At 49.1% G+C, this 27,010-nt stretch overlaps 2 protein-coding genes across 3 annotated transcripts; both read left to right on the forward strand.

Annotated features, from left to right (window-relative positions):
* The first annotated feature begins 25 nt into the window (after positions 1-25).
* On the forward strand, positions 26-2,787 carry ATP5MC1 (ATP synthase membrane subunit c locus 1). Of its 2 annotated transcripts, none has more exons than XM_059147231.1 (5): positions 26-130; positions 674-721; positions 1,523-1,600; positions 2,089-2,270; positions 2,622-2,787. In XM_059147231.1, exons 2-5 carry the CDS (start codon positions 683-685, stop codon positions 2,734-2,736), a joined length of 414 nt encoding a protein of 137 aa, XP_059003214.1. In that variant the 5' UTR covers positions 26-130; positions 674-682; the 3' UTR covers positions 2,737-2,787. The 2 variants fall into 2 exon arrangements, with proteins under 2 accessions (XP_059003214.1, XP_059003213.1); XM_059147230.1 differs by having other exon boundaries at positions 80-200.
* UBE2Z (ubiquitin conjugating enzyme E2 Z) lies at positions 2,131-26,282 on the forward strand. Its single transcript, XM_059147226.1, has 8 exons — positions 2,131-2,270; positions 10,994-11,849; positions 13,825-13,897; positions 15,813-16,000; positions 18,385-18,496; positions 20,982-21,094; positions 21,853-21,943; positions 24,232-26,282. The coding sequence occupies exons 2-8, from the start codon at positions 11,527-11,529 to the stop codon at positions 24,400-24,402; spliced, it is 1,071 nt and encodes a 356-aa protein (XP_059003209.1). The 5' UTR covers positions 2,131-2,270; positions 10,994-11,526; the 3' UTR covers positions 24,403-26,282.
* The last annotated feature ends 728 nt before the right edge of the window (positions 26,283-27,010 follow it).

The following is a 27,010-nucleotide window of genomic DNA, read 5'->3' on the forward strand; positions in this document are numbered from 1 at the left end:
AATAAGAAAGGAGGACTTGAGGATGTTAGCCAATGAGGATGCGGGAGGATTGCGACCAATGAGACTGGGGGGACATCGGGACACGTGGGTGGGGGAGCTGAGTGCTGAGACCTAGAGCTAAAGCCGGGAGGTGAGTCAGTCACCTTGAGCGGGGCAAACGCTGTGGTCGGTGTAGGGACAGCGGGGCAGTGGGAGTGCAGGTGACTCGGGGTCGGAAGGCAGCGATGGGCAGGGGCGTGTGCTGGGCTGTGTGAAGGGGCATTTGTCCCCCGGGCCGGGAGAAGCGATGGTTGCCTATATCCTTAACAATTAATGTTAATTACCAACGGTAACGAGCGATTAACTATCCCCACTGAGGCGGGCCGAGAACAGCTGTGTAACATGGGCAGCACTCTGCCTCCAAAAGTCTTCCCTGGAGACCACCCTCTTTAGCAACGTTTTCTTATTGGGGTTTGGGCCCTCCTTCCTCTACTGAAGATCCCCGTGACCTTCCTTTGCAGACCCTTTCGCGCTGTCCCTCTGACCTCTAATGCCCTCCTCAGCTGGGGCACGGTGCAAGGAAGAACGTGGTGGTCCAGGGAGGGAGGACGGACGGGGTGAAGGGGACGACCGAAGGTCGCCGCTGTACGCAGACGACTGGGCTGTGAATGAATCTTTATTTTTTCCTCTGCAGACTGAGAAAATGCAGACCACCGGGGCACTACTCATTTCTCCGGCTCTGGTAAGCTGCGGCTCCGGGGTGATCTGTAGTGCCAGATGTGGGACCTGTCGACATGTAATGAATGACCTGAGAGAAGCTTGGCATCCAGATGTTGTTGGCCTTTTGGCGGGGAGGGTGTAGTGATGCAGTTAACCCCTGTTTATTTAGACCTGTAAACCAAGCTTTCTTGGCTTTGGAGCGTGGTCAGAGTCTGGAGATAATCTTGACACCCAGGCTGGCTTGGCGGTAGCCAGACAGCCCACTGAAGCAGTCAGTCAAGCTTGGCCAGAACTCTGCAGGTGATTCCAGTGTTCAGCCATGTTTGAGAACCACTGCATTTTGTCGGCATGTTTCAAGAAAGCTCCGTTGCAGGGAGGCTCTGCTTAGCTGGTGGTTCGAGGAGCCTCACCAGGCTTCTTGACCCAGTCCATACGGGGTGTGTAACAGTGAGTACACTCTAACAAAATAAGATTTCCCCCTTCTGATTCTTTGGGTGATCCGGGTGCAAACCCTCCCTGTCCCTAGTTTGATGTTAGTGTGGTTTCTTCCCTTCTGGGATAGTGATCAGGGCTGTGCCCGTAGAAATGAACTTTGGTACCTGGGTTTAAATGGGAAAGTTGCCACTGCTAACTGCACCTGGGTCTTGGACAGCTGTCTCTGGTGTAGGCCTGTCTGGTAGAAACAGGAATGCATTAATTGACCTTGAAACACATTGGGCGCTTTTTCTGTTTATAATCTTGTCATTTTTGACACAATTTCAGCATCTAGGTTTTCCTGTTTCCCTTGCTTGATTTGGAGGAATGTATTTTTCTGATTTGACAGATTCGCTGTTGTACCAGGGATCTAATCAGGCCTGTGTCTGCCTCCCTCTTGAGTAGGCCAGACATCCCAGCTAAACAGGTAAAGGACTCTGGGCCCTCCTGTAAATTTCCCCAGGGGCACCTGCCTGGCTTAATTGGTAGAACGTGCAACTCTTGATCACGGAGTTGTAAGCTCGAGCCCTACATCGGGTGTAGAGATTACTTAAAAATAAAAATCTTAAAAATTTATTTCCCCAGCGAGGGGTTCTTCAAGATAGGGACCTTATAATCCAGAGTGGGAGGACAATTAGAGAATCTGTGGTACTTTAATAGCTCTTAGCTCTAAGTACCCTAAGGTGAACATTGTAGGTGAGAAGTTTGCAAAAATGAAGTTTCCCTAACCTACAAAATTTCCCTGGCCCTATCGGGCCTGAGGACTGATTCCCAGCATGCTCTGCAGTCTTGAGCATTCTCTTCCTACCAGGCAATTTGCCAACAGTTTCAGAGCCCAGGTGGGTTGAGTGAGGGTATGGGAGTCAGCAACCTGTCCTGTGCCTCACTACCTCTCCTTCCCTGCTTGCCTCCCAGCCATCCTATAGCAGCAACTCCCCGCTCCAGGTGGCCCGACGGGAGTTCCAGACCAGTGTTGTCTCCCGGGACATTGATACAGCAGCCAAGTTTATTGGCGCTGGGGCTGCCACAGTTGGTGTGGCTGGTTCAGGGGCTGGCATTGGAACAGTGTTTGGCAGCTTGATCATTGGCTATGCCAGGTAAGTTTGGGGGTGGCCTAGAGCATCTCCTACCATAAATTCCACCCCATTTGGGAGAAGCCTCAGCAGGAGCTCCCGCTAGCTCAGAGTTGATTCCATCGACCTCCTGTTTTCTCCAGTGATCTCTGAATCAGTATTTAGATATGTCTCCAACCTGGCTGTATTAAACTTACCATGTCGGTACTCTGCTTACCTGTCTAAATCCCCAGGATATATATAGGTTAGGCCCTCTCCCAGTTTCAGCAGCCTACCCCACCCCCCCGCCATTGGCCCACTCTTCCTATGTCCTTCACCGCCCATGCCCTCACCCCTTCCTCTCCCCTGGCTGGCATCGATCTCTGTCCCTGGCAGGAACCCGTCTCTCAAGCAGCAGCTCTTCTCCTATGCCATTCTGGGCTTTGCCCTGTCTGAGGCCATGGGGCTCTTCTGTTTGATGGTCGCCTTCCTCATCCTCTTCGCCATGTGAGGTTCCATGAGGGTCACCTACCCGCCCCTGCTGCTTCGACTTCAGGCCATGCCGACTTCAGGCCATGCCGGTGCTGGAGTGTGCTCAGCTTTACCATTAAACACAACGTTTCTCTAAACCCATATGCCTGTGCCTCTGTCCTTTGCCCCTATGGAGGGTCTTGGTGGAAAGCTGGGACAAGGGAAGTGGGAATGGGTCATCCGTTCGTGGTTTGCAAATCTTCAGGGCTGAGAAGTGGCACTGCCATGACCTGAGAACATGGAGGGTTCCCTTTATTTCTCAGAGGGAGCATGGATTTCTCCAAGTAATGATAATTGGTGGGTTTTTTCCGTTTGAATTTAATAAAATAATAATGTGTCATTCTTGAGGGGCCTAATTTGCACCAAGCTCTGTTTTAATTAGGTATTTCTTTTCTTTCTTTTTTTTTTAAGATTTTATTTATTTATTTGACAGAAATCACAAGTAGGCAGAGAGGCAGGCAGGGAGAGAGAGAGAAGCAGGCTCTGCACTGAGCAGAGAGCCCGATGTGGGGCTCGATCCCAGGACCCTGGGATCATGACCTGGGCAGAAGGCAAAGGCTTTAACCCTCTGAGCCACCCAGGTGCCCCTAATTAGTTATTTCAACAAACGGTTTATACCTGTTTTACAAATGAGGAGACCAAGCCTTGGGGCAGCAAAATAACTTGTCCAACATCACAAGAGTTGGGCAGTGGAAGAACTGGGGATTCCACCTCAGGCCAGCCTAACCCGTTAACTGCTGTGCTGTCCCATCTGTTTTTGTGACGGCCCCACAAGCAGGGTGGCACCGATAGGGAAACAGTCCCAAAGAAGTGATGTAGCTGATTGGAAATGGAGGCGGGCCTCCATCTGCCTGCCTTTAGTCCCACTTGTAAGTTTCACTTTCATTCTTAGATGAAAGAATGAAAGACACTTTTTCTTAGAGTGTCTAAACATTCTAGAATAAGCAGATGAGGTACAGTTCCTGTTCTTGGAGAATTTATAGTCTTAGCCTTGCTGGGGGAAAAAAGGGGTGAGGGGTTTTTTTGGTTGAACCAACCAGTAAATTGTTTAGAGAGCCTTGCACAGCATCTTCCTTGTGGTTTCAGTCTTGGCCCAGCAGGCTTCCCCAGCTTGGCTAAAGCGTGACTGATAACCCAGGGAAGAGAGCGCTCAGCTGGTCTACGCACAACCACTGCTTCTCTAAGCCCCAGCATGAGCTAACCGTAACAAAATAAACACAGAGGTGCTGGTTAACAATGATCTATCTCAAATTGGATGGTCTCAAAAGGGGTAGAAGTAGGGACCCATTTTGTGAAAGCCTTATACCTCCCTTTCAAAACTTCTGCGAAATGGCGAAACCAAGAATATTCCTATCCAGCTGAAGGTTAGCTAGCAAAGAGGGTTGAAACACCAAAAAATGTGAATTAAGAAGAATGGATACTGGGGCGCCTGGGTGGCTCAGTGGGTTAAGCCACTGCCTTCGGCTCAGGTCATGATCTCAGGGTCCTGGGATCAAGTCCCGCATCGGGCTCTCTGCTCAGCAGGGAGCCTGCTTCCTTCTCTCTCTCTCTCTGCCTGCCTCTCAGTGTACGTGTATACCTTGGGATCAAGCCCTGTGTTAGGCTCCCTGCTCAGCAGGGTCCCTGCTTCTCCTTCTCCCTCTGCCCCTCCCCCCTTCTCATGCGCGCGCTCTCTCTCTCTCTCATAAATAAATAAAATCTTTAAAAAAAAAAAAAAAAAAAGAATGGATACAATTTCCATGCAACTAAGGAAAGTCTGCAAGTATTTAAGTGCTAAGCATCCTCCTAATAGTCTTGGGGAAGGCAGGGAAATCTAAGATCCTGTCCTTAAGTAGTTGGGGGCATTAAGAGTGGAAACCTTGAACAGTGTCCCACATTGAATATGTGGATACAAAACTATGTGCTATAGGTGAGGGAGAGCAAGGAAGTCAGTGGGGTAATAACCTCAGCTAACACAAGAGCTCTTGGGGGTCAGGTGCAGTGCAAAGCATTTTCTGTGAATGGCTTCCAACATCCCTATGAGGTCATTTTTACAGTCAAGGAAAAAGGCTCAGAGAGGTGAGGTGACCTATGAAGGTCACACAGCTGATTAGTAAAGCTGGAATTCAAACTCCAGAACCTGTGTTCTTATCACTGTGCTGACTCACCTAAGCTTTACCCAAGTTCACTGACATGCCCGGTAGCACACAGCACACAGCACATCAGCAGTTCCAGTCCCAAGTCCATCTGACATTCATTCAACAATCATGGTCTCATATCACAGGATTTTTCAGCCTTGGCACATCTGGGGCCAGATAATGTGCATTGTGTGGTGGTAGGCAGCATCCCTGGCCTCCACACCCCCAAGTTGTGACAACCAGTTAAACACCCAAATGTCTCCTGATTGGGGGCAAAATCACTCCCAGTTTAGAACTACTCATCTCCCATAATCTGCTGCTTGTCCTCTTTAAGTAATTCTTAAGGTTGTCCCCAACAAGCTACTATTAGAAGCTGAAGCAGAGGGGCGCCTGGGTGGCTCAGTGGGTTAAGCCGCTGCCTTCGGCTCAGGTCGTGATCTCAGGGTCCTGGGATCGAGTCCCGAACGGGCTCTCTGCTCAGCAGGAAGCCTGCTTCCTCCTCTCTCTCTCTCTCTGCCTGCCTCTCTGCCTACTTGTGATCTCTCTCTGTCAAAAAAAAAAACAAAAAAAAATCTTTAGAAGCTGAAGCAGAGCCCAGGAATCATAGGGCCAAAGAGAAAGAATGGAACTCAGGTTGAACTGGCAACTGAGGTATCCCCAAGGGAGCAATGGATTAAACTGGTAATGTTAAAAAAATGGAATGTAGTAACCCTTCGGGATGTCAGGCCGACATCTTTGCCAGGTCACTCTAATGGTAAATCAAGGAGCAGCAGCCTCCAGGGAAGGTGATTCTCTTGATTTCCTGTGAAGCTCCAGGAACCTAATTTTTGGCCAAGGGGCTGGCAAGGATTTCCCTTGATCGTGAGCTCCAAACAGCCTTGGAGTTGCTGGACTTACAAATCCAAATCAGCAAGTTTGGGAGTGTAGTTGGCCTAGAGAACCCTAGAGAGTGAGGGGAGAATGCTGCCCCACCCCAACAAGGCTAGTTAGCCAATTACCATTGCGATTCTTTAGGGTCTTTAGGGGGGAACCATCTTGCTTAATGCAAAATACTTACAGAGATGTATGATTCTTCGGTGAGGATCCACTGTTTTCATTATACTTCAGAGGCAGTGACCAAAAACAATTAGTACCTATTCCAGAAGAGCTCAGCATGGTAGCAAAGAACATAGAGGGGAATGCAAACACATCCCTGCCACTTCTCAACTGGGTAATTCCCCTGAGATTCGATTCCTCACCTCTAAAATGGGGATAAGAACAATTCATGGTGGTGGGGACAATAAGATAATACAGGTAAATGTATGCAAATAATGATAATACATGTAACATATGCATTGCAGTGTTAATGAGATACATGTACATTCCATGTATTCAGAGAGATGTAATAACACCTGTATTCCTAAATTTTTTTTTAAGATTTTATTTATTTATTTGACAGAGAGAGATCACAAGTAGGCAGAGAGGAGGAAGCAGGCTCCCTGCTGAGCAGAGAGCCCCATGCGGGACTCGATCCCAGGATCCTGAGATCATGACCTGAGCCAAAGGCAGCGGCTTAACCCACTGAGCCACCCAGGCGCCCTGTATTCCTAAATTTTTTAAAAGGGTACCTGGCTGGCTCAGTTGGGAGAGCATGCAACTTTGATCTCGGGGTTGTGAGGGTTTTTTTGTTTTGTTTTGTTTTATTTAAGATTTTATTCATTCATTCGACAGACAGAGATCACAAGTAGGCAGAGAGGCAGACAGAGAGGCAGGTGGTGTGTGTGTGGGGGATGCAGGCTCCCCGCCGAGCAGAGAGCCCGATGCGGGGCTCCATCCCAGGACCCTGGGACTATGACCCGAGCCAAAGGCAGAGGCTTTAACCCACTGGGCCACCCAGGCGCCCCTCGGGGTTTTGAGTTTGAGCCCCACGTTGGGTATGGAGATTACTTTAGAAAAATTGAATCTTTTTTAAAAAGTTATTTAATATTGGGCGCCTGGGTGGCTCAGTGGGTTAAGCCACTGCCTTCGGCTCAGGTCATGATCTCAGGTCCTGGGATCGAGTCCCGCATCGGGCTCTCTGTTCAGCAGGGAGCCTGCTTCTCTCTCTCTCTCTGCCTGCCTCTCCGTCTACTTGTGATCTCTCTCTATCAAATAAATAAATAAAATCTTTAAAAAAAAAAAAAGTTCTTTAATATAGCTATTATCACTTGTAATCAGAAGCCACAAACTCCCAGTCCAAGCTCTGATTTTTAATTTTAGTCCAGGTTTTATGACCTGGATGGGAATTCATCTATCCCTGGCATTGAGCCCAGAACAAAAGACTGGGCCTTATGTGGGGGAAGGACTGCTCCTGAGGGACATAGAACTTTGGGGAAGGGGAGAAAGATCTTCATGATTTCTCCTCTTAGAGTTGAGGCATATCAGTGACCTGGACTCTGTGACACTTGCTGGCCTCTGTCCTTGGGGGAGGACATTTGTCTAGTTGCTATGAGCAAGGTGTTACCAAACTTTATCGCACTAAGAGATGGCTAGACGCAGGGAAGTCCGACGCTGCGGAGGAGAGAGGCTTGGATCCAAATTCCTGTAGGAAGACAGCTTAGTTGTGTCATCCATCCCCAGAAGACATGGGAGAGGTTCCAGAAGGCACACTCTTGCCCTCTAGCCAAGCTGCCAGAAAAGCAGCCAGAAAAAGTCAGTAAACACTGGACTGAGCAATTCCAGCTTCTAACACTCTGCTGCTAGCCTCTCCTTGGCCTTTCCTCTTCCCTGGCTTAGAGTTACCTGGAGCTCCCTTAGAAGGTGGCGAGTTGGTCCTTTAAGCAGCTGCCATGCTCTAAGGCCCTTCGGGCCTTGACTTGCAGATTCCTTGTGCAAGCCTGGCCCAGCCTTTTGAAAAGAAAAACAGGCATATCTGAGCAGGAGGAGGGGCTGAAATTCTAGAGACCCATGGCCAGGGGAAGGGCAACTCGCTGCCCTGTTCTCATTTCCGCTCTGTTTGCCATGTCTGCAGCATTCACTGGATGTCAGTTCGTGGAGATACAAGATGGTGCTCCATGTTTTCTGCCCTCGAGTATGTCACACGTAGTAGCTAGACAGGGTAACCAAACCAGAAAAGTAAAAAGTAGTATGTGCTGCAATAAAGGTATGAATCACTCGAGGACAGAGTAATTCTAAATGACTAATAAATAGTAACAATAAGAATACACCCGGAGGTGCAAATCATGGGAGAGAAAGTGGTATTTCAGCCTGCATTAAAGATGAGTCAGAATAGTAAGAGTTAATAATTATTGAACATTTACTCTGAGCAGGTATTGTGCACATTAGTTATCACATTATCTCTCTCTTTTTTTAAAGAGTCATTTATTTACTTTAGAGAGAGAGGGTGTGAGTTGGGGGGAGGGACAGAGAAGAGGGAGAGAGAATGCTAAAGCAGACTTCCCGCTGAGCATGGAACCTGACGTGGGACTCAATCCCAGGACCCCAAGATCATTACCTGAGCTGAAATCAAGAGCTGGCCGCTTAACCAACTGAGCCACCCAGGCGCCCCACGTTCGCTCTTCTTTATAGCTACTATCATTTTACCAATATTACTGATGAGAAATAGAGGCTCAGTGTTTCAATAACTAGGATTTCCCCTGGCAGAGTAGAGGGAAAGAGTATTCCAGGGAGAAAAAGTTTGAGCAAAGGCCTGGAGGAGAGACCATACATGGGCAAGTGGGATGCCCATTGTTCAGAAAGTGCTTGACACTCTACAAAACGCTTGTAGAACTGTCACACTTAATCCTCAGAAAAACCCTAAGAGGTAAGAATTAGCACCATTCTGTGGATGCAGAAGTAGTCTCAAACAGGCTATTTGTAAGTGGTACAGATTAAAAACTGGAAACTCTTCTGGATCCAAGATGTTTTCTGTCCACTGAAAACAATAGTCCTGTAGTAAGGAAAGAACCCCATGCAGGAATCCTCTTGCCCCCGGGGCCATCTCGGGGCCTCTGCAGACTAGAATCATGGAGGAGGGATGGAGTAGTGTTTTTCTTTGTAAGGTTATCAGTGAGTTGACTTTGACCACCTTACTAAATGAATAATAACCAAACAAAATTCCAGAATCCTTTAAAAATGAATAAAACTTAGTCTGAATAGTCAATAGATACACAGTACAATATTAAAAAGGTACCCATCCATACACACACCTTGGCCCACCTTGTCAGTGATCAAACCATCTGGAGGCAACCACTGTTACCAGTTTTTTGTGTATCCTTTCATAGATATTCTGTTATCCTTATGACTATGGAGTGGTAAAATGCTAAACCAACAAAACATGAAATCTGTATAAAATATTGTGTTGATTCATTTCACTTCACGTTAAGTACCTAAGCTATACCAGGCCCCCTGCTGGGTTCACAGACAGTACATGCTTGAGAGCCCCAAGAGAGCGAGTGTGTGCGCGCGTGTGTGTGTGTGTGTGTGTGTGTGTGTTGTGGGGTAGCGGTTGGGAGCAACAGGTAACAAAGGACCACATGAAGTAAAATTCAGTCAATGTGGGAGAGGTCCAGGCTGTGACAGTATCACACAGCAGTTAAAACGTTTTCTCTGGAGGGACGCCTGGGTGGCTCAGTTGGTTGAGCAGCTGCCTTCGGCTCAGGTCATGATCCCAGCGTCTTGGGATCGAGTCCCGCATCGGGCTCCTTGCTTGGCAGGGAGCCTGCTTCTCCCTCTGACTCTGCCTGCCACTCTGTCTGCCTGTGCTTGCTCTCTCTCTCTGTCAAATAAATAAATAAAATCTTTAAAAAAAAAAAAAAAAGTTTTCTCTGGAGTCAGACAGATTGGGCTTACAGCCCCAAATCTGTTGCTTGCTCTCAGTGTGACCCTGGTTAAGTGACCGAATCTCCGTAAGCCTCTGTTTCTCCATCTGTCAGAACGGACTAATAATAGTACTTACTTCATAGGGCTGTTGAAAGGAACAAATAAGACAAAGTATACAAAATGCTTGGCACATATTAAGCACTCAGTAAATGTCAGCTAGAGAAACAAAATTTTTATTTTTTATTTCTTTAAAGATTTTATTTATTTATTGGACAGACAGCAAGAGAGGGAACAGAAGTAGGGGAAGTGGCAAGGGAGAAGCAGGCTTCCCACTGAGCAGAGAGCCCGATGCTGGGCTCGATCCCAGGACCCCGGGGATCACTACCTGAGCCAAAGGCAGATGCTCAATGAGCCACCAAGGCACCCCAGAAACAAATTTTTAGTCTCAATAAGTGCTGGCTATTATCCACTCAAGTCTATGGTCCCTTATTGGAAAATTCAGGAAACAGTGAAAAGTGTACTTTTTCCTAAAAACCAGATGGGCAGCCAAATAAAACACAGAGGGAGGTTATTTGTTTGATGTACTATGGATTTTCACACGTGTACCCTAAATTAGTAAGAATATCCATACATTTTGCTGTCGAAATATCAGTTTGGTTACTGGGAGGTGCCCCCAGACCTTACTGGGAGTGTTACTTTCAATTCTGAAATGCGTCTGGGCAAGAGTTTCCGGACAAGATTATGAGCCTGTGTTGTTGCTAAAAAGAAAAGAGAAAGTCTATTTTAGAAGGCTTCTGTGTTTCTTAGTCCATAGTATGCTATTTCACCTTACAAATCCCAGGAAAGCCCTGAGGAATCCTCCCAGGATTTAAACTCACAGCCCCGGGACGCCTGGGTGGCTCAGTTGGTTGGACGACTGCCTTCGGCTCAGGTCATGATCCTGGAGTCCCGGGATCGAGTCCCGCATCGGGCTCCCAGCTCCATGGGGAGTCTGCTTCTCTCTCTGACCTTCTCCTCGTTCATGCTCTCTCTCACTGTCTCTCTCTCAAGTAAATAAATAAAATCTTTAAAATAAATAAATAAATAAATAAACTCACAGCCCCTTGATTCCTGTATATTCGAGGACTTGTGGGAAGAAAAAAGACTGAGCTTGGAGTCAGGAGGCCTGATTTTCTTCCTTTTACCGAGCTTCTCTAGGTCTGTTTCATTATCCCTATGGCAACGCCTAGCAACAGTGCTTGGCATTTACTAGCCCCTTCATAAATGTATACTGAATAAACTCTAAAACGAGGTAGTTTTTCGCTCGCCGGTTCTGATTCCTTCCTTTTGGTTCTGTTGCAGGAAGGGGGCAATGGCAGCCTGCCCTCCGTGGGTGACGGTGCGGGAAGCAAGGATAAATTAGAGGTTTTCAGACAGCAAAGAGCCCTGAGCAAGTCGACTCATCTATTCAGAACCTTCCCCAATGAAGCTCTATTCCCTCTCCTAGCCCATGGACAGGACCGAGGAGGGTCTCTTCCTTCCTTCCTCTCCCTGCCACACTTGAAAATTAAATATTGCACGTCACTGGGCTCTCAGCCGCACCTCGGCGACTCCGCACGCTTCAGAGCCTCCTCCCGCAAAGCGAGGGCCAACGCCGGCCCTGGGCCCCGGCTCCAGTTCCCACCCCCTCTCGTCCTGGAGGACCGTGGGTGGACGCTCTTGCAGAACGCCTCTCGCTGGTCGGGCGGGGGTGGGCGGAGCCAGCGCCGCCCGGGCTGTGGAAGCGGAGGGTGGGGACACTCTGGCCCGGCTCTCGGTGGTGCGGGAGCGGTAGGGAGCAGCGGCCGCTCTGGTCGGCGGACGTGCTGCCGAGCAGTCCCGGAAGCGAAGCAGCGATGGCGGAGAGTCCAACTGAGGAGGCGGCGACGGCGACGGCGACGGCGGGCGCCGGGGCGGCGGGCCCCGGGGCGAGCGGCGTCGCCGGTGTTGTTGGCGTTAGCGGCAGCGGGTTCGGGCCGCCTTTCCTGCCGGATGTGTGGGCGGCGGCGGCGGCTGCGGGCGGGGCCGGGGGGCCGGGGAGCGGCCTGGCTCCGCTGCCCGGGCTCCCGCCCTCGGCCGCTGCCCACGGGGCCGCGCTGCTTAGCCACTGGGACCCCACACTCAGCTCCGACTGGGACGGCGAACGAACCGCGCCGCAGTGTCTACTTCGGATCAAGCGGTGAGCCGGGGTTTTTCCTCCCCCAGCCCCGAGCTCCGGGGCTCGACCTTCCCCGCCCCCCCTTTCCCACTACACCCCTCCTCCGCCCGCTGCCTCCGCGCTTCCCTCGCGGCGGCCCAGCTCCAAAGCCCACGTCTTACCAGCCCGAAGCGTCGCGATCCAAGTCCCCTCTCCCCCCACCCGCAGCTCCACACGCACCAAAGCCCTCCTCGCGTGCCCAGGTCCGACCCCGCCCCTCGGCTACCTCCCTTGAGCCCTCCGTCTCGGTGCCGGACACCCTCCCCCATACCTCCCGCCCGAAACCCGACCCTTTCGCGCTTCAGCAACACCCCCTCCCGCCTTCCGCGCCGCCTCTCTCCCCCCTTCCCCACCCCAGCCCTGCTAGATGCTGCCCGGAGGCCCCACCCATCGCCCCCCCCCCCAAGCCCCGCGTCGTAGCCTCCTGAGCCCCGTTTGTAACACACGTAGAGCTTGGTTTTCGTGGCTTCACAGTCGAGACCAACCTTTCTTTTTATTCCCCATGTCCTCAAACCGACTCCCCAAGTCTAGATCGTTTCCCTCACATACCTGCAGTCTCCCCTTGAACCACTTCTCCAGAACCCCAACGCTCGCCACTCTCACACCTGTTCCGGGAATGCAGACTTTTTCCCCCAGTCTCACTCTGGCTTGTATTATCCCACTCAGGACTTTCTTGTATTTTTTCTTCTCCGTCGTCTGGTTTACTTTCCTGAAGCAAATATACCTAATTCAGATAGAGGAACAAAGGCCCAAGTCCTTTCTGTGCTTATTTCTTGGGTGACTGATCTTGGATCCTATCATTTAATAGATAATGTTTCTGCAAAAATGCTTAGCGTAGTACCTATTGCATAGGGAAAAAGTAATGCTTTTTGACCGCTATTAATTCTGAAACCTGTTTCCTGATGACCGGTCTCTACCTCTCCCTGTGCCCCTCCACTGCAGCCATACTCACCTAGGTAATCTCACCGCCCCCCACCACCACGCTCCAAGTCCCTTCAGATGTCTCTGCTTATCTTTCAAGGTTGTAATAACCATTAAACAGCACATTGTGTGTAAAGTACCTGGCCCAGTGCCTGACACAGACACCAGCTCTGTTAGGGTCCAGCAGGGTCGCCACCTCTAACTTCAGAATCTCAGCACTCCCTTCTACTCCTGTCCTCCATCCCCTTCAGTCTGCCAGTCCTGACTTTGACCTTTGAGTTCTGCCAATACTTCTTTCCTCTGCTCTCTCACTTGTGTGCACTTTACATCCCTATGTACCCTACCAAGCATCTTCCCACCTAGAATGTCCCTTAGACCCGCGCTCACAACGGATGCATTCTAGATTGTGCACGACAACCTACAGATCCTCTCTCTGTAGTAGCCAGTGCATGTCATCTTTCAGATGTGAGTCCCAGCGATTTCAGAGGGTACCCTCTGCAGTCTGAAGAGATCTCTACCCTGTTGGTACCCTGGGCAGGAAGACCATGATTGCTCCTTGCTAGCTCACTTGTTATATAGAATCCCTGTGCCAACAATGGTCCACTGTCTACGGGATTCATTTTTTTGATGGAATTGATTATGTTTTCCCAGTTCCTGAACAGTCTTCGTTTAGCATTCAGTCATAGTACCTGGGAGTCTCGGAGGTGGGGAGTGAATGAATTGCCTGTGGGAGGAAGAGAGAGTAAATGGGATGTGGCTTTTCCAGGGTGACATCTGATGCCATTGGGATCTCTGATTTTTCCCCCCTCCCCCTGAGGAAACAATGCCCTTTTGATAATAATTTGCTCTCTGCTTGCCTGACAAGTACTCAGCTGAGATTTCTCAGCCAACAAGACAGTGTGCACATTTGTGGTACCAAGCACCACTTTCTCAAACCCTGGCCTCATTGAGGTGCCACCAGCTGTCCTACTCAAGGGATTCCCCTTTTTCCTCCTCTCCCTCACTCCCTTCCCCACCTCCTCTTGGTGTTATACAGGGATATCATGTCCATTTATAAGGAGCCTCCTCCAGGAATGTTCGTCGTACCTGATACTGTTGACATGACTAAGGTATGTAACTTGGAGGGGGTTGAGGGCTGTTGGGAAGTTGGGCCCAGAAAGTTGGAAGAGCCTAAAAGATTATCCAGCTCACATCTCTGACTACATAAATGAATAAATCAAGATCCCAAGAGAATAAGTGGCTTTCCCAAGGTCACACAGTGAGGTGGAGCAGAGCCTTGAACAGGTGTCTTTTACTCAGGTGTCAGTAGTTCTGGTTGACTTGGAAAATCCCAGTTTATGCCACTTGTCCCAGCTTAACTATTATTAGGGTACTCTTTCACTCTCAGAAATGCACCAGTTGGGCTGATAGATGGCATAGTCATTCATTTCATCCCAATTTTTCTCTCATCCTGTCACTCTTGACTCTTAAGTATGATGCTGTAAATCACATGCAGAGAAGATTGGGGATGGGGCCGACCTGAATGAACAGAGTTTATACTCAAATGGGCTTGTTTAGGCTCCTATCCTCACTGGTTGCTTTTGAATATCCTTTCCACCCCAGAGACCATTCCTGTCTTGTCCTCACCACTCAAACACAGAGAGGCTGAAATTCCTCTGACTTAGATACTCAGGCCTCTCTGTCATTGAGTACTCTACCCTCATTTAAACGCTCTACCTTCACTTAAACTGACGGGAAGAAATCAGATTTCCTAAATCTAGTATAGTTTAAATGAAACCTCTCCATAGTTTCAAATTTCTTAGAGTAAAAGTTCAGACATTGTGTTGTTGGTATTTCTGTTTTGTTTCAAATAGGTTTCCCTGTCAATTGATTTTTTTTTTTTCTTTTTATGTGGTTGGAAATGTTTTTCCTGGGACATCTTGTCCTCAGTCAAGTATCAGTGTTAATAATACTAGTTCCCCGGGGTCCCAGAATTGATGTCCTATTGATGCTATTTGAGCTTGCTATTCCAAAGGACTGAGGGCTAGAAGATAATCCGCGGTGCCACCAGGGCAAAGTAGGGCCTGAGGCATTGCATTGCAGGTCCTTTTTCGTCTTGCTGTTTAAATTCTGAGCAGACCTTAAATGCCTAGCAGCCTTTGTAGGAGAAGAAATATAACAGAGTTTGTTCAGGTTTTCCTCCTTTCAGGAAGGGAAAGTTTGTTCAGTAATCGTGGCTGGAGGAAAGAGTTTAGCATTCTGTTCTAAATGCTACCGATCTGTTTTCTTCTTAAATTAACCAACAGTATTGGGGAAATTTCTGAGGTTGGTTGAAGGGCTCCAAATGGACCCCGAGTTTTCCCCATTTTTCTTTCCATCTTTGGCACAAGTTGGATACAGCCTGAGCCGCATCATCCACAGTAGGTTTGATCCTCTTTGGAGGCAGCAGACCCCCTAGGCATCACAGCCTCAGCTCTGCGCCCTTACTGGCCCCGGTGCTGTGGCCGCCAGTCCCTGGGCTCTTTTCCATTCAACTTACCTCCCCTTTCAGCCACATAAGTGGAGGGTGGGGTCGCATCACACACCTGTTTTACCCATTTCCTCGGTAAAAATAGATACTCGTTTCTGAAAATTAAACGTGCTAGGATAATATTTTACAGGTGCATATTTTAATGTGTGCAGTGGTGTGCCATCTAGACTTGTCACATACGGCACTGATGAGGGAAGTCTAAACAAAAACCCTGCTGCCGGGGAGTTCTAAGGGACACTCAAGGGTCATCTTGGATCGGATTCACTTTTCACCTTAGGCTCGAACTGTAGAATGTAGCCCCCGAGTCAGATGCCACTCCACCAGAATGGGGTTTCTTAAGTTCCAAACCTGTGTATCAGTGCGAGTGAGTCCCGGCTGCTCCTCCTGCACGGTGAGGGCATGGAATACAGATGCCAGCCGAAGGGCCTGCTTCTGGTGTGGGGAGCACGTGGAAGCCAGGCGGGGTTGGGATGGGACATCACCTCACAATTTTGAGATGGGGTTTTATTTTGCAGATTCATGCATTGATCACAGGCCCATTTGACACCCCTTATGAAGGGGGTTTCTTCCTGTTCGTGTTTCGGTGTCCGCCCGACTATCCCATCCACCCGCCTCGGGTCAAACTGATGACAACGGGCAATAACACAGTGAGGTTTAACCCCAACTTCTACCGCAATGGGAAAGTCTGCTTGAGTATTCTAGGGTAAGAGGAGACTCTTCTAAGTGGCCAAGTTCGTTGTTAGCAAATAATTGCTCTAGGCCAGCCTTTATCAACTGGGGTTCCTCATCTGAACCACAGAACACAGAAAATGATTGGAGGGACTGTCACCTCAATTCTCCTCAGGATGGTACACGACAAGTATCATTCTAGGCGCCAAAGAGAGAAGTTCATTTATGACCTACGATGGCTGCCTTAGCGAAGTGCTTCTCCCCGAGCTGCACCAGCACCCGGGCGCTTGCAGCCCTGCGGACTCTGGGGTTCCAACCCCGGCCTCCTGTGTCAGAAACTCCAGGGGTCGGGTTCCACAGTCTGTGTCCTCCAGGCCCTCCGGGTGATTGGGGTGCACGCTCCAGCTTGAGAACCACTTCTTTAGGGCATCGGGGCTTGATTCTCTCCCGAACGGGTTGAGAAAGGCTGCAGATCTGTGCCATGTACGATTGTGGGTGTCTTGTTTCTGAGTCTCTCAATGAGTGGCTTTGGAGGCGGTGGTGGTGATGAGGATGATATGATATTCTAACATCTGAATGAAAAATGTCTAAGGTTGGAAATCACATCAGATGAGAAACACGAGTTTCAAGTGCATTTTGTTTTCTGGGCACTGCTGAGATTTTTGCTTAATGCGGTTCTCATTGGTTCCCTTTTAATTGCCTAGGGGTGTTACAAATTCAGAATGGAACCGTCTGCTGATGTTTTCTGGATCTGTCTTGTTCGTGTGATCTGAGTTTCCCCTGGGGCAGAGAATAAGTGCAGGGTGAAGTTGGGAAAGTCGCCCAAACTGGGGGTGCGTTTTCTTTCTTGTCTAGTGTGTTTCCCAAGTGTGGGGTCGTGGGGGAGGGGTGGGGGAGGGGGTAGGCAGCTGACCCAACCTGAGGCGCAGCTTCTTTTATTGATTTTTTTAATCTCTCTGATCCAGGGGTATGTTCTGTGATGGTGGCAGTGAGGAAGTCCTTCACAGGAGGTTGTCCTTCAAGAGGTCCTTTATGTTGTTAGGGTATCTGTCTCTGCGGGTAGGACAGGGGTATACATAGCCCAAGGTGGTGAGGATACTCGGTGGTTATTTCTGTATGACATCTGTTCGAGACAGGGTTTTTGTTCAGGTTCCCCATTAGGCCAGTAGGAAACAACTCTGAACGAACCTCAGCTCACAGTGGAACCAGGGGAAGTAAGATGGTGGGGTACAAATGGCCGAAGCCTGTTGGGTAGAAAAGGAGAAGCTACCCTGAACTTGAATCTTGACCACGAGGAATCACAGGGTAGAAAATTCCCATGTGTTCTTAGTCGACTGTTCCCTCTGTCAGCCTCAGTCCTTTCCTCCCTACGTAGAAAAAAAGATTGGGACTGCCTTACTGACGAAAGAAACGTAACGAAAATTTACCCTATTGGCTTGCCTCTCAAATAGGTGAAGTCTTAGTGGAAGTCTTAGCGCAGGGTCTGGCTTTCCTGGAGGAGTAGAGCTAAGGGGAGCAGGCTGAGAGGCTCGGAAGAGCGAGCCTTGACGATGATGATGATGATGATGATGATGAGCTTGCTTAACTGGGCTTTCCTCAAGCGTAGCAGGGAAAGGGAATTGGCCAGTGAACTTGAGCAAGCCAGTCCTGGCTTAGGTTGTGTTCAGCTTCCAGATCAGGTGCCACCTCTTCAATTGAGCTAAAAAATGCCATTGTTGTCCAAGTCGCGTTCCTCCTCCCAGGATCTGGTCAGGTTGATAGAAGAGAGGAGCAATTCTGGTGCTTATGTTTTATTCGGGATGGCTTCCATATATTATTTCAGACCCTCCTTGGGTCTGACCCTACTCCCTTCCTGTCCTTTGGCAGAGTCCTGTAGTCTTCAGAGAGTCTGACACTCTGCGGGCTGATACAGGGCAGGATCCCTGGTCATCAGCCCTGCTACATGGCCTTGAACCAGATGGCTGTATTCAGGCTCCCTGCCCCTCTGTGCTCAGCTTCTGTCTCCTCACTAACTCCTTCACCACCTTCCGGATTTAGGATTTACAGAGGTTAACACTTAGGCTGCGTTTGGTACTGTTTTCATACCTTTTCTCTTCCATTTTGATAATTGGAACCTTCCCTGGCTACTGTTTATTTCCTAGTCGGATGAAAATCACTTCAAAGTTACAGGGCTTGCTTTACCCTCTTTTCTGTTGTCCCACTTGATAAGAGGATTAGGCAGTTGATTGATTTCTGGTGAATGAGGGTGAGACAGGCTGGGGAATTCCAGAGCATTAATAGTGAAAGAGAAATGTTTGGTTTAACTCACTGACGCGGGTGCTGCCAGGCCCCAGGGTGCTGGTGTACTAGTGTTTCTGTGGTGGCCTTCACCATCGCTCTCGGCCTCACCCTCTTCCCTCTGTCTGCTGTGTTTTCCAGTACGTGGACTGGCCCCGCCTGGAGCCCAGCCCAGAGCATCTCCTCCGTGCTGATCTCCATCCAGTCCCTAATGACTGAGAACCCCTATCACAATGAGCCTGGCTTTGAGCAGGTAAGGCAGTGGGGGGAGAGGGGCAGCTGGGAAATGGAGTACTGAGTTTGAAGAGCTCTGAGAGGTGTGCTTAAGGGTCTTGTTTGTTTGTTTGTTTAATGTCACTATAGGAGAAAAAAGGAGCTGGTATGTGTGCTCCTTAAAAATATCTTTTTTTTCCTTGTAACTTACAATACTGTTCGGTTATTTCCATTTGACTTGGATTAATCTACAAGGTGGGAATCAGTGGAGTCCTCTGGAAATTAATTCTAAGCCTGCTTTTGGGGGCTGTTGCAACTGGTGGGTTCTTCTCTATGTGTCCATTCTCCCAAAGTCCCCTTAAGGTACTTCCTGGAGTGACTCCTGTTCAGCCGGGTGTTTTTCCGGAGTTACAGAATCCTGTTACCTGAAGAGCCAGAGGACCTGGTCATTTATTAGCTAGTGGGGCAAGAACATTGCAGTCAGCGCTGCCAGAGAGAAGGGAGAGGAAAATTGCGTTTTCCAGGGGTATGCTATGTGCCAGCCGCTGCCAAATTTTTGTGTATATATATATTATCTTATTTAACTTTCACACTATCTTGAGGTAGGGGCGCCTGGCCAGGTTAGTCAGAAGAGCAGGCAGCTCTTGACCTTGGGGTCGTGAGTTTGAGCCCCACTTCGGTTGCAGAGAATACTCACTTGGGGTAAATGTTATCCCCATTTTCAAATGAGATATTGGTGACACGGACAGGTTAATAACTTTCGCAAAGATACATAGATAATGGTAGAACCCAAATTTGCCCTGGAGCCAAGAGTTTTTCCACCTTTCCAGAATGCCTTCCAGGATTACTCTGAAGTACAGGGGAAGAGTTCCCATCATAATCCCCAAAGATTCTATTTAGGTGACTAGAACAGTTTAACTAATTTTTAAAATATTTGAAGTAATGCTAACATTGACGGTTCATTCATAGACCTGAACAATAGGAAATACTCTTTAAGAGGGAATAGAAGTTAGTCCCAAAATCTCCTTTCCAAACAAATAGTGTATTTGATTTTAGGATTAGGTAGAAATGGAAAAGGGCCTCAATGGCCAACCAGGGAGCTGATTTGAAGGTCTCTCCTTTGTTTGGAAATTCAGGAACTATGACTTTTATTCTCCCAAACGTTACTGGTCCACAGCCACAGGTCCCTGGGTGCCCTTTTTCATAGCCCCCCAGGCAGAAGGAAGTGGCCAGCTGTTTGTTTCTTAGCAGTTAACATCCAGACAACTCACTTCTTTCTTAAATAACTGAAATGTCTTAATGTCAGGAAGGATACACTTGTTGGGCACTACACAACTTCGAAGATCGTGGAGCCTGGTCGAATCACCACCCTCATTTCTCTTCCCCACTGTTTTCATATGCTGCTTGCTGTTTACCAAAGTAGTGATTGACAGTCCAGCTTCACAGACATCACGTGTCATCGAAAGGAAAATAATGCAGTTTCATGTCCAACCTGACCCACTGAGCTCAAGCTAGTAGTTGGCGTGCTGACTGACAGGTGGTGAATACTATGCTTTTCCTAAAAAAGTTGAACGTATCCCATGGCACCCCTGTGAGCCCGTTATGGTGCATTTTGGAAACCATGGTAGGAGAGTGAGGGTATATATGTCTTTCCTGCTCATGATGTGTTTTAATCAGAGACCAAGGTTCTGGTTGTCAGGTTGGTGGTAGGGGTACCATTGCGGAGTAGAGGAAGAGTTAAAAGGACTGGAGACAGGGTGCCTGGGTGGCTCAGTGGGTTAAAGCCTCTGCCTTCGGCTCGGGTCATGATCCCAGGGTCCTGGGATCGAGCCCCACATCGGGCTCTCGGCTCCGCAGAGAGCCTGCTTCCTCCTCTCTCTCCCTGCCTGCCTCTTTTGCCTACTTGTAATCTCTGTCTGTCAAATAAATAAATAAAATCTTTTAAAAAAAAAAAAAAGGATGGGAGACTGTGCTCCCTTCTGTCTCTACCCACACATTCATATCGGCTTTCTCAGTCAGTATTGGAGTTTTCTTTTGGAAACTTCAGGTTCTACTTCCAATAGGTTCGTAGTAGTTGATTTCAGTGATGGTGGAATCCTGCAGACATAAAAAGGAGTTAGCCGGAAAGCATCCAGATATTTACAGGGGTTTTTACTGAAACTCTTAATGTCACGTTTACCCTTTGGTCCCATCACCATTCTTAACATTTGGTTCTTTCCCATTCAGTCTTTACCTCAGAGGCCTCTCATTTCAGCCTTAGGAATCTGATGGGTCTAGTTTGCTGCCTACAGGCCGGGTGACCTGTAACAGAGGATGGGTGTTGGCACACATGGGGGGAGGTGAATGATCTCAGAAAGAGAAACTCAGTTGCTCTTCATGGATCTGCCGTAGTTGGAAAGGTATCTTTTAGGTTTGTTTACTTGGTTCACGCGCCCCACCCCACGTTAATCCCGACGTCTCCTCCTGTTGACTTTTCTCTTTGCCTAAATTTGTACTTGGGCACTCTGGTGTCTGTTACATTACAGGAGAGACATCCAGGAGACAGCAAAAATTACAATGAATGTATCCGGCATGAGACCATCAGAGTGGCAGTCTGTGACATGATGGAAGGAAAGTGTCCCTGCCCTGAGCCCTTACGGTAGGTGTATGCCAAGAGCGCACACTTGGCACTTTGGTTTTGCTGTTGGGAGGCTTAGCTCTGAGAACCTTTGGGGCAAAATCCACTATTGGGCACCAGGGGAGATACAGAAAAACATAAAGCTTTGGTTCCCGTTTTCAAAGAGTACTGTCTAAGGATCACTCAAGAGAAAGTTGAGCAAGCTGCTCTGTTCTAGGAGAGTGCCAAGACCAATGGGAACGACATGGCCGTAGCCTCCAGTTTGCTGAGGGCCGGGACCTAGTGAAGAGCTTTACTTGTTCTATAACCAAATGAGGCGTAGAGCCCTTCATAATGAATCCACTTCTCAGTGTTGGAGTTTACTCATAAATGTATATTAACAGTCACCCTCCTTTAATAATCCCTGAGGTATAAGAGCAGTCTTGGGTTGTCAGCTTTCTTTTTCCATTGAAAGATCTTTGTGAGGGGGCGCCTGAGTGGCCCAGTCAGTAGAGCATCTGACTCTTGGTTTCAGCTCAGGTCGTAAGATCGAGCCTTGCGTCGGGCTCTGCAGTCAGCACAGAGTCTGCTTGAGATCCTGTCTCCCTCTGGCCCTCATGTTCTCTCTCTCTTTCTCTCTCTGAAAATTTTTTTTTTTTTTTTTTTTTTTTTTAAAGGAAGGTCTTTGTGAGATGCCAAATCTGGGCTTGGGAACTCTAATTGGCAGTAAGGTTAGATGGTGAAGGGATAATTCCTTCCCCACCACGTTCCTAGCTCAGGCTTCTCTGCTTGTTTTCCAGAGGGGTGATGGAGAAGTCCTTCCTGGAGTATTACGACTTCTATGAGGTGGCTTGCAAAGATCGCCTGCACCTTCAAGGCCAGACAATGCAGGTAACGCAGCCCCTGCCACCAACTCCAGAGGCCGCACGGCAGACTCCATAAAATCCCTCCCCAAGGATAGCATCTGCAGCTCTCAGAGAAGTCAGAGCCGACAGGAACTTGTCATTTAAGTTGCTGTGGCCCAGGGAGGAGACCGCCCTGCCTAATTGCTGTGGAGTTGCCTGTCAGTCTTGCCATCAACTAGATGCTCATGGGTAGAGTCTGAACCATCCTGCTTTCTAGCCTGGAATGCCTCCCCTTCTTACATTCTTTTCAAACCATGAACATTCAGCCCTCTCAGACTCCTAGTGATGATAAGGGTGAGTTCTCTACTGAGTCCAGTCCCTGGCTCAGAGGGGTGCTCAGAGATTGAGGCTAGGGAAATGTTGGGTATGTGCTCTTACATGTTGAAAGACTCCTGTTACGAAGACAGTAAGCATTTGTTTACTTCTGGCCTCCATTGGAGAAATGTGCTTCCACTTCCAGTTGGAATGCAGGATTTAAGCTTCCTCTGAAGAGGAGATTCTTGGGGCATCTGGCTGGCTCAGTCGGTAGAGCATGTGACTCTTGATCTCAAGGTCGTGAGTTTGAGCCCCATGTTGGGCATGGAGCCCAACAAAACAAAACAAAAAAACAAAACAAAAAAAGATTCTTATGAAACCAAATTGTTAACATGCTCCAATATAAAAGACCTGGTTGGTAAGAGGGTGAGACACCTCACCAACCAACCTGTAAGGACTGGTTCCTTGGTCTTTTGGATCATTACCTGTGGTTTTGCTTAGGTTCGTGCTGACTTGGATGAATGACTGAGGCCACTTAAAGTTCTCTCCAGCTCTTCCTGAGCTGCTTCCCCCACCCAGGCCGCACCAGCAGCAGTAGGAGTAAATGTCTTCCTTCCTCAGCTGCTGCTCAGAAATGGTAGTTGCCCTGTTTTTTCCTTCAAGGCTTTCCCACCCATCTGCCCAGTTAAAACTCAAAGGGCAGGGGCGCCTGGCTGGCTCCGTCGGGAAAGCCAGTGTGACTGTTGATCCCAGGGTTGGAAGTTTGAGTCCCATGTTGGGGGTAGAGATTACTTTTTAAAAATAAATAATTAAAATATAAAACAAAAAAACCTTAAAGGGCAAGGCCAGATCAGCATTAACTTGTTCCCGACCCCTTTTTCAGAGTCCATTGTAGGTGATGCCTGCCATGCTTTGTGCCCCATCAGGAATTCTCACTGCTGGCATTCAAAAGCATTTCCAATATTCACTCTGTGGAGGAAAAATAACTCGTGATGAGAGAAGGAAAGGGAAGAGCAGCGTCTGGGGAGGAGGGAAGTGGGTGGAAATGGAGCCAAGGATGAAAAAAGGAAGATTTGAAAAATGACGGCTCCAGAGTAAGTGTGGAGTTCAGCCTGTGGGGAACGTAACCCTGAGAAGCAGAAAGTGTGGGCTACAGTCACAGTGACTGTGACTTCTGTTCACTGGTCCCCGATCATGAGGGTGATGTGTGGGCAAAAGTGTGGAAGGAGTCTATGTGGGAGAAGCAGAATGTGGGAGGGAAAAATCATGTACCTTTTTGTGACTCAAGAGGTCTCCACTTGTCTAAACCCTGGCCGTGCACTACTTCGCCGCCATATTCTCTGTGTAGCATTTACGTTCCTTGTGTTTAGACTCTCTGCTCCCACCCTGGTTATATTTGAGATTTTAAGGACACTTAACCCCTTTCTAGAAAACTTAACGGAGATGTTCGGTGTAGAATGACAGGGACTGAGATCAAGGCTGGGCAGCCCTAGAGTGATGCGTACAAAGTGGACAGGGAGGTGTTGACAGGTCTCTCCAGAAGAGTGGACGGGTGCTTATCTGGAAGTCCCAACTCCTGAGTTCCAGACTTGCCTGTGATGTTGGAAAAGCAGATTTCCCCTTTTGAATTATAGGAAAAGAAAAATGATACTTCCCTTTGTATGGTTTTTATGAAGTTCATTGCGAACACAGGCACACATAATGGTCACAGTTCTGGTCTTGAGTTTCTGTTTCTTGCCTGTCTCCCCTTTCCTGTAACCCTCTTCTGCATAGTGGCATGCTTTCAGGGAACAAAAACGTTTGAATGTTGTCCCAAGCCAGACATGTCTGGGTGGCGGTTAATGTGCCGTAATATTTCTAAGCAGAGGGTGCGCTGTCTGCTGTTGGGATCGAGCGCTCTACCCTCTGCCCCCATGACTCGGAAGTTGACCATGCGTCCAACATGGGCCCGAAGCTGCTTTCTAGGGTGAGCCCTCCAGACTCGAATCTTCCATCCTGCTTGTCTCCTTTCCCCCACAGGACCCTTTTGGAGAGAAGCGTGGCCACTTTGACTACCAGTCCCTCTTGATGCGCCTGGGACTGATTCGTCAGAAAGTGCTGGAGAGGCTCCATAATGAGAACGCCGAAATGGACTCTGATAGCAGTTCGTCTGGGACAGAGACAGACCTGCACGGGAGCCTGAGGGTTTAGACCCTGCTCCCTTCTCCCCTCCCCCCACTCAAGGGTCCCAGCAACGTCCCTTCCCCCCCACCCCAGGGATGGAGAGGCACTGTGTATCTCCCTCCAAACGTGACGTCATCCTGCAAGATGGCAAGAACCAAGCCAGCTCGGATCCCAGGGTGTGGGAGTGGGGAGGCTGTTCCTGACCTGACCTCCCTGGCTCTCGAGCATCCGGGGCTGTGTTCATCCCATAGCAGGGGCCAAGGTACCGACGCAGGAGCACCCAGGGTGAGGGCCTCTGGCAAACACAAGCGGCTGACACACCTCTCGGCGGGGCCAGATCCTCAGGGGGAGGCGGGAGACAAACTGTAATTCCAAGAGGGAGCGTGCCCACATGATTGAGGGGGATATCTGGAAGGGAGCTTTGGGTGGGGACTGTCTGTGACACTTAAGCAGTCTGGGTGGTTGTCTGTCTGTCTGCAGTCTTGAAGCAGGGCTTCCCGATGCCCTTTTCCTCCCTGCCTCTTCTCCCAATACTTCCCATGGGCCAGCATAATTTTGTTTTTCCTAATTTATAGTCACTGTTCTAGACAGACCAAAGAGAAGGAACAGTGGTGGAGTCTAGGCTGCTGATCAGTGAGCTTTACCTAGCACCTGAGCACCTTTCTCCTCTGCCCGCCCCCATTCCCTCGCCCATTTCCAGATTTAAGACAGAAGGTAAATGTGACTGGGATGGAACTGAGGTCCTGGTAGAGCCTGCACAGGCACCATGAGAAGCTGATTTTGTTCCCGCAATCACTGATTTGAAAAGTTCCCAACACAGCCAGCTGCTGTTTGTGGGGTACGAGAGCCACTACATAGAATAGTCTTTTACAGATGTTCCTAAATGCTACCCACGATGAGGGTATTTCCCCTGAGGGTGGGGTGCAGTGGGGAGACTGATGCTAGTCCTCTTGTGTTCTGTTTGGCTGTCCTTGTGTATTTTCACCCTGGCCTCTAGTTACCCCCCCAACCTCCCTTCCACTTCAATGCCCAGGGACTTGTGGGGAGCAAGGGTCGCCAATGGCAGAGGGGCTGGGACTGTGGGCCCCGCTGCTTCTCTTGCCTCTCTGCCTCCCGTCCTTCCCAGCTGCTCTGTCACTGGCTCTGATGGCTGTTTGCCTGGCTGTGTTGCTTCTCTGTCTGTATCTAGCTGCAGTGATCCTTTAGCTGGTTGGCTCAGAAGAATGTGTGTTAGGCGCCCTGTGGTACTGGGCACTGAGAAACTCCAGCCTTCCCCTTTTTGGTGTGTTCTCCCCATACTTTACAGATTCTTACTGTTAGGGCTCCCAGTGGGGTGTTGGTGATCCGTGTGACGCAGGGCCTCAGTCAGTATCCAGCCGCGTGTATGGGAGAGGATGACTTGGGCCTGCCCTGCCCGCTGCTGTGGAGGCTTCTGCCTGCGGGTCATGGGACTTCCGGGGAGTTCGGAAGGGGTTGGGCACGAAGGAGAATGTCCAGCTTGGGAGGGCAGGAAGCAAAGAAACTGGACAGGAAGTGGGCTTGGGGAACGGAAGTTTATCTCGGATACCTAAGGCTGGGTCTCTTAACAAGGAGACTTAAAGAGGGACCCCGCTGCCAATTTCCCTCTTCCATTCCCAGAGCAAGTACAGGGCTTAGCAGAAGGCCCTTGGCCTGTTGGTCCAGTGGTTGTCTGTCATCCATTTAAGTGTTCCCACTTTCAAGTGACAATCCTCTCCTTGGCCCTGCCGTGGGCAGAGCATGTCTGGCATACCAGCCTGACTTTTATGCCCTAATCTTGAGTTGAGGAAATATATGCACAGGAGTCAAAAGAGATGTCTTTATATCTGACTGTACATAAATGAAGTTTTTTTTTTCTTTTTGGTGCAATAAAGTTTGTTTTGGCAGAAGGAGGAAGCGCCTGTGGGTGTGGGAGGGTGTGTGTCAAGGGAGACTGGGATCCTTCAACAACCACACCTCTCACCCAGGTCTGAAACTGCCAGGGAGAAAGTGCTCGATGCATTGTCTGGAGGCTGGAAATTCCGGTTACAGGGCGTGGGTGGAAGCAGGGCGGCCAGGGATGGGTCTCCAGCCAACCAGAAGTAGCAGGGCCTTTTCTGAGACCAAGTCTGGCCATCAAGGAGAGGAATGCCATTTTGGCCTCAATTGCTTCAAAGGAGCTCCTTCACAAACTGGGAAGGGAGTATGTCCTCCAAGGACAGGCAGATCTAGACTGTATCCCTGGGTAAGGAAAGGGCATCTTAAGTTCTGGATAATCCAGACCTCACTTGATTTTCGGATATCTGGTATGGAAACCAGCTCTTAGGAATTCTGCACGGACTGATTCATGCAGCCACCTTCCTTCTCTACTTGATATAGAAAGGCTCTAGCATTCTGGTGCAAAGGCTTTCCCTCTTGGCTGACCCCGCAGCAAGGAAGACATTCCATGGGACACAGCCAGCAGTTGCTGGGCAAAACCACGATGCGGGAAGGCGAAGGCCCGCGTGCCAGTGCACTTGGGCTCTGGCTCCTCACTTTGCCTTTTAAACTGGTGGCCTGCGCCCAGTGAGTTAATTCAAAAGGAGACCTACTCCCTGAGCTGATGAAAGTGGCCGTGAGGATTTAAGTGTGTTTAGAA

Source organism: Mustela lutreola, chromosome 15 (genome assembly GCF_030435805.1).
Source record: "Mustela lutreola isolate mMusLut2 chromosome 15, mMusLut2.pri, whole genome shotgun sequence".
NCBI lineage: Eukaryota > Metazoa > Chordata > Mammalia > Carnivora > Mustelidae > Mustela > Mustela lutreola.